Below are 5,808 nucleotides of genomic sequence, written 5' to 3'. Positions count from 1 at the left end.
TAAGTGAAAACACATTTTCGAGTGAAAGACACATTGCAATATAAATGAAGAAGTTTATTTTAACACAAAATAATGCTGATGAAGTTAAATAACGAAAATTGATATATTTTGATGGAGCTGCCTCCCGACCAAAGAGTTTAACATTACATATTTTTATAAATCTATGTGCAACCATTATAATCTTTATAAGTTTGTTACACTAAATATTATGTACAGATTTATTAAAATTAGGTTACCGGTAATACTAATTTAGGTTCATCGTTACTGAGATGTGACAGTTTAACTTTAAGTCAATATTGGCAAATCTCTTTAATCATGTGTTCATGCATATTAAATATAACATGTATGCTATAACAATTAAGTTTGCGAGTACAAGTTTAAGTCCTAATGTATTTCCCAAATGCGAATGTTAACTAGTTGATGACATGAACAAACGAAACGTCTCAATATTCCATTTATGCTGTTATGGTTTTAAGCATTGTTCTGTTGCCTTTAAATAATGTAGCTCGGCATTGCCCCTATGCAATAGACTTAAACGCTGTGAAGAACGTTTTTGGCCTTTACATCAGGTCAGCTCTGTATTCGATTTCCAACAGCGTTAAACAACGTCGCGTATGATCGTGTTGCTGTTGTTCGGACATTAATTTTTAGTCTTTAAATATAATTTTGTATGCTCTGTTCTCAGGTAACGATGGTCAAGAAATATTGAAGGCGTTCCGAGAGTCGGGGAGATTTGAACCGAGTACCGAAACCAAGGCAATTATAGAGGCGAAATACCAGTAAACATAATTATTAATCATCAATTAAAATTATATACACATATTTTAACAAATGATCGCCTTTATTGACTGAAGGTTTTAAGAAAGTTTTACGGTATAGTTTCGTTTAATTATTGTATATAAACTCTTTCCATCAAACGAAATATGACTACAGCTAAAATAATTAATGGTATGCATTAAACACTCACGTTTATATAGCTACACGTCATTTTGTAATATAATAATTAGAAAATTACTTTTGTAAATTTTGATTGAAATCTAATAAATTTTCCTTACACTCGCATGCGCGTTTGTTTTGAGTTTTTGTTTATTTCAGAGCAATGAACGTGTTGGATCTTATTTTTGATTCCACCTTAAGCAAGCGCCGGGAGGTAATGTTTTATTCCTATGTACCAGAGTTGCTAGTTTAGATCAGATAATAAATTACATATCGAAAAAACACCATAGTTAAACATACCATTGAACACGCTTTTTCTGGTCTGTTTTAGGCATTTGTGGATATTTTTATGAGAATTCCGAATGTCAATCCAAGCCCTCATTTTCAAGCAAAACCAGGAATGTTGCCGGAGTTAGTTCCCATGATAAAAGATCATTATATATTGGAAGAAAGGTAAACCTGTCTAATCCGTAGGGCCGTTATACATATAATGTATCAAAGTTTCAGTACTAAAAACATTTACATGGGTACTTCCTGGAAAATATGAAGATTGTTGGCCGTAATGAGCTTGCCATTATTATACTTATTTAACATATTGTAGAATTTAGGGTGTGCGTCATTTGAACGTCTCAAAGTGACATATAAAAATGTAATTATAATTATGATATAAAAATATACATTGCTATATTTTCTTTTTTTCAGTTCAACACGTGTATCATTACAACAGCTAGCGAACATATTTGACAAAACCTCAAATCTGAAAGATTTTCAGATTGTAGAAATTCTGATGGTTTGTCTATTTGCTCATTTTCAAACACTTGTCTAAAGATCGCATGATTGGATTTGATAAGCGTTGAAAATCACTTATTAACAAAACTTATAACTATAAATTCACAAAATATATTTACATATACATTGGAACTGGATATACCATTTCAACTTATCAGTAAATGATCGGACTTTGTTAACGAATGTCACTATATTGATTGTATCATGCTGCATACTCTTCCTAACAGAAAGATGTATTGATAAGTCCTCGTGATTGCAAGCATGAAAACTTATTGTTTACAGAGGTTTCATATTTAAAAAAACTAAACCATTAATTTAAAAAATGAAACATTAAATGATTTAGTTATTCACATTTTCTTGAACTCTTCTGGCAAAAACAATTACTATATAAATACAGGAAAAGCACATTACTTAGTATACATCTCCTTTATATATCGTATCACCTTTGCGCTAGTGCCCTCTTACGATGTTAATACTAGTCAAGTATTGATGTGCATCGATTGGAGTTGAAGCATTTCATTTTCAACATTACATTCATTTTTCGAATTTGCATTCTTTTTACCGAAGCAAGCATACCAAACAATTTGAATCTTATGCCTAATTGTGTCAAGGTGAAGAACACCGTTTAAATTCCGAGCGTCGATTCACAAATGTATTATTGACAATTGAAATTGAATTCAGAAAGCATTACTATACAATCGCGGATTTAAAACCAAATAGTTGCATTTTTTTTCTAGTTCGTTGTTTAGTCAGAATTCGGGACATGTAACCATCCTTTTGATCGTTACTAAGGGTATTAAATGCGTAAAGTACCTTGATTTATATGTCGGTGCATTATGTTGTCATTTCATGTCGAAGGACCTGTCGGAGTACAAGTACGGCCATATGATTAGCAAGTCCATGCATCTTCTCAACCGCTATTTCTCCGCCCACCATAGTCTTTTTGGCAGCGCGTTGCATACTCGGGTACGGCTTTGTGAGTTAGACCGATTTCAATTTGTTTTCTAGTTGATTTATATACTTAAAATAACTTGTAAATGTTTGTGAGGCTATCAGTAAATAATGTTTGTTAAGGATAATCTGACCAACTCACACAAAGTGCGCTGAACCAAAAGTTATTGTTCGGCCTTGGTTGAAAAAAATATTTGTTCATGCCAAATTTACAAGAAAAACATATTTACTCGCGTTTGAATGCACAATAATTCTTCACAGCAATATAATAGTCCATAGACGACTCCTTTGTTAGATGGTGCAGATTATATACTACATGCAACATTTCGTAAACACTTTTCTTTTTTATTGCAATGCCTAAGACTTTTGTGTTAAGCTTTCGTTCTGCGCAATCTTCGTGGAAAGCGTTTGTTTTTTAACCAAAGATGTTTAGCAAATGTATAATGTTAATTGTCGTTAATCTGTTTATTTACTTTAAATATCTAAAATATGTGAAAGCATAAAACAGGCGATGGAAGATGGAATAACACTCTTTAGCCCGGACTTTTTTTTATATTAATACTTAAATTTGAAGCGACTGGATTATTATTTCAAGTCAGCCTTTAGCATTTATTAATAAATAGTATACACAGATAAATATACTTGTAAAACACGTTCATACAACAAAATTTGATATCCTACCTACTATCCCAACTGCCATATATTTGGATAGTCTAAACAAATATTTGTATGGATAGCCTGAGAAGTGATACATGTATATATTCATTTTTAGGTGCTCATCAATAAGGACTCGGTTAAATTACACCGTTTTCTGGAAGGAAAGCTTCCAGAGCTGCACCGTCTATCTACAAGCAAACTTGGTGAAATGGAAATCACACAGCTAACTTCAATTCTTGATGAGCTGATAAAGTGGGTTGTTCAAATGTTACGATCATATCAAAAGTGCTTATAATCTATCACATAGTATTTCCATTTTATGAGGATATCCCTCTCTCTCTCTATATATATATATACGAGGGGTGTTCCAGAAGTTCGTGGATTCTCGCTTTAACTTTCATTTGGGAACATAAATGGACAAACAAATAGCATGTTAAGCATATTTCGTCCTTTCCAAATCTACTCTCCAAATATCATGGAAATACATAAAACAATAAGTATATATCAGAGATTTAAACATGTGCACAATGCGCACACCGACGCACGTGTAACGTTTCTGTTCAACGTCAATGACGTTATGAAGTTAACAACTGTCAAATCTTTTCCACATAATCACCTGCAACGCGAATGCATTTTATGTGTCGGGAAATCCACTTGTCAAAAGTGTCTCTATACCAGTCAGCGTCAAAAGACGACACGATTCGCTTTGCTGCAACTGTAAGTTCCTGTTTACTTGCAAAGCGAATACCGCGCAACTGTGATTTAACTTCCGGGTAGACGCGGAAGTCCATAGGGGCCAAATCCGGGCTGTAGGGAGGACTTAGGCGCTGTAACGTGAAATTTGCCGTAAATTCTGTTTATCAACGACATTTAAACCAAATTTAAATTCGCGTAACGCTCATACTTATAATAAAATACACGCGTGCGCCGCATGTCGTTACTGAGGTCTCTATGGCAACGCGTTTCAAACGCGCTTTATGGAATTCATGCATTTTAAGCTTATATATAAAGTCCGTGATAATTGGTTTGTATAATATGTACATTTCATTGACTTTTACTAGCAAACTAATAAGTTATAGCGAAAAATCCACGAACTTCTGGAACACCCCTCGTATATATATATATATATATTTATATATATATATATATATATATATATATATATATATATATATATATATATATATATATATATATATATATCTATATATATCTATATATATATATATATATATATATATATATATATATATATATATATATATATATATATATATATTGAGAGAGAAAGTGGCCGACATTTGACATATAGGCCCTGTTGCTCTTTTAACAATCCTTAACCATTCACTTTTACAATTTCATTGTATTGTTAATGACGTAGGTTTGAAGTAGTTTTGAATACATGTGTTTTCACCGACGGAGGTGTAATGGATATGGTGTCCGCCTAGCGACCGGGAGGTCATAGGTTCGATTCCCACTGTGGGAGCGTGCTTTAGATCTCACCCAGACACCAAGTACTGGTTCTAGGACTCGAGAGAGTTTTAATTAGCCTGGGGCTTTCTATGCAATCGAGCTGAAATAAATAGGTTTAAACTAATACATGTGTTGAAGCAAGAAATAACTATTTCAGGAACAGTCACCTGAAAGGGGATAAGGCAGAACCTCATGGCATGAACCAAAATATTATGTTCAGTCATGGTAAGATTGTAATCAATACGTATATGTAATAACGCACTTGAGCTTACATAAACATTTTTGCCTATACTCACAATATGATTCTATAACTTATAAGTTGATCATCTTAACAAAATGCATCACAATCAGCTGTTAATGTAAATAAATATTAAATTAAAGGTCTGCTATTGAATTGTATCTACCACTAGCTAATCGTTTATGTTAATAACAGGGTAAATACGCGTCATTGCAAATGAGACTTTTCATATTATCGACACAATTCATATTGAGATAATGTCGGCAAGTAATGAACCGTTACGTACGTGTTAAATTGACTGACAAACTGTAAACAATTAGTGGTAGTTTATTTAATGTGCCTTATTACATGTACACTGTGGTCGCTCATTTTCAATTCATTAAATAAAAATAAAACACAGCGGTTTTGAAGAAATAAGCACCAGCACTAACCTTACTCTAGTGCCGGACCTAGTACACTTTATCGCTTTTTATTACTAGGGGTTATCGACGAGTGTCTGCAGATTGTTGAACAACCGTGTGAAGCCAATCTTAAACAAGTAAGTGCAATAGGAAATATGCAATATTGCTGAAATATTTATATACTTCAACGTACTGCGGTTAATGCTGAGAATGTGTGGCCCTGATAAACAATAAAGAAAGGCAGATACATTAGTAACACATGGATTGGACCATTTAATCTAAGGTAACAGTCTCACACAATAATGGCACCTGATTTCAACTGTTAAATTGTATTTAACGCAACGGTTAAATGCAAACCCAACA

General features: G+C 33.1%; 1 protein-coding gene across 1 annotated transcript; it reads left to right on the top strand.

Moving 5' to 3' along the window:
- The first annotated feature begins 689 nt into the window (after positions 1–689).
- Positions 690–5,060, top strand: LOC127835699 (uncharacterized). The gene is made up of 7 exons (XM_052362137.1): positions 690–779; positions 1,096–1,150; positions 1,268–1,389; positions 1,639–1,726; positions 2,584–2,691; positions 3,449–3,585; positions 4,964–5,060. The coding sequence occupies exons 2-7, from the start codon at positions 1,100–1,102 to the stop codon at positions 5,058–5,060; spliced, it is 603 nt and encodes a 200-aa protein (XP_052218097.1). The 5' UTR covers positions 690–779; positions 1,096–1,099.
- The last annotated feature ends 748 nt before the right edge of the window (positions 5,061–5,808 follow it).

The sequence above is a fragment of the Dreissena polymorpha genome, chromosome 6 (genome assembly GCF_020536995.1).
Source record: "Dreissena polymorpha isolate Duluth1 chromosome 6, UMN_Dpol_1.0, whole genome shotgun sequence".
NCBI lineage: Eukaryota > Metazoa > Mollusca > Bivalvia > Myida > Dreissenidae > Dreissena > Dreissena polymorpha.
The sequence above is the reverse complement of the archived record's forward strand: the minus strand, read 5'-3'. Positions and strand labels throughout refer to the sequence as shown.

What these genes read in the sequence shown, in the direction of transcription:
- LOC127835699 (XM_052362137.1), top strand. Translation starts at nt 1,100, where the DNA reads ATGAACGTGTTGGATCTTATTTTTGATTCCACCTTAAGCAAGCGCCGG. An exon ending in CCTTAAGCAAGCGCCGGGAG is followed by an intron (nt 1,151 to 1,267) that starts GTAATGTTTTAT and finishes GGTCTGTTTTAG; the next exon opens with GCATTTGTGGATATTTTTAT. An exon ending in CATTATATATTGGAAGAAAG is followed by an intron (nt 1,390 to 1,638) that starts GTAAACCTGTCT and finishes TCTTTTTTTCAG; the next exon opens with TTCAACACGTGTATCATTAC.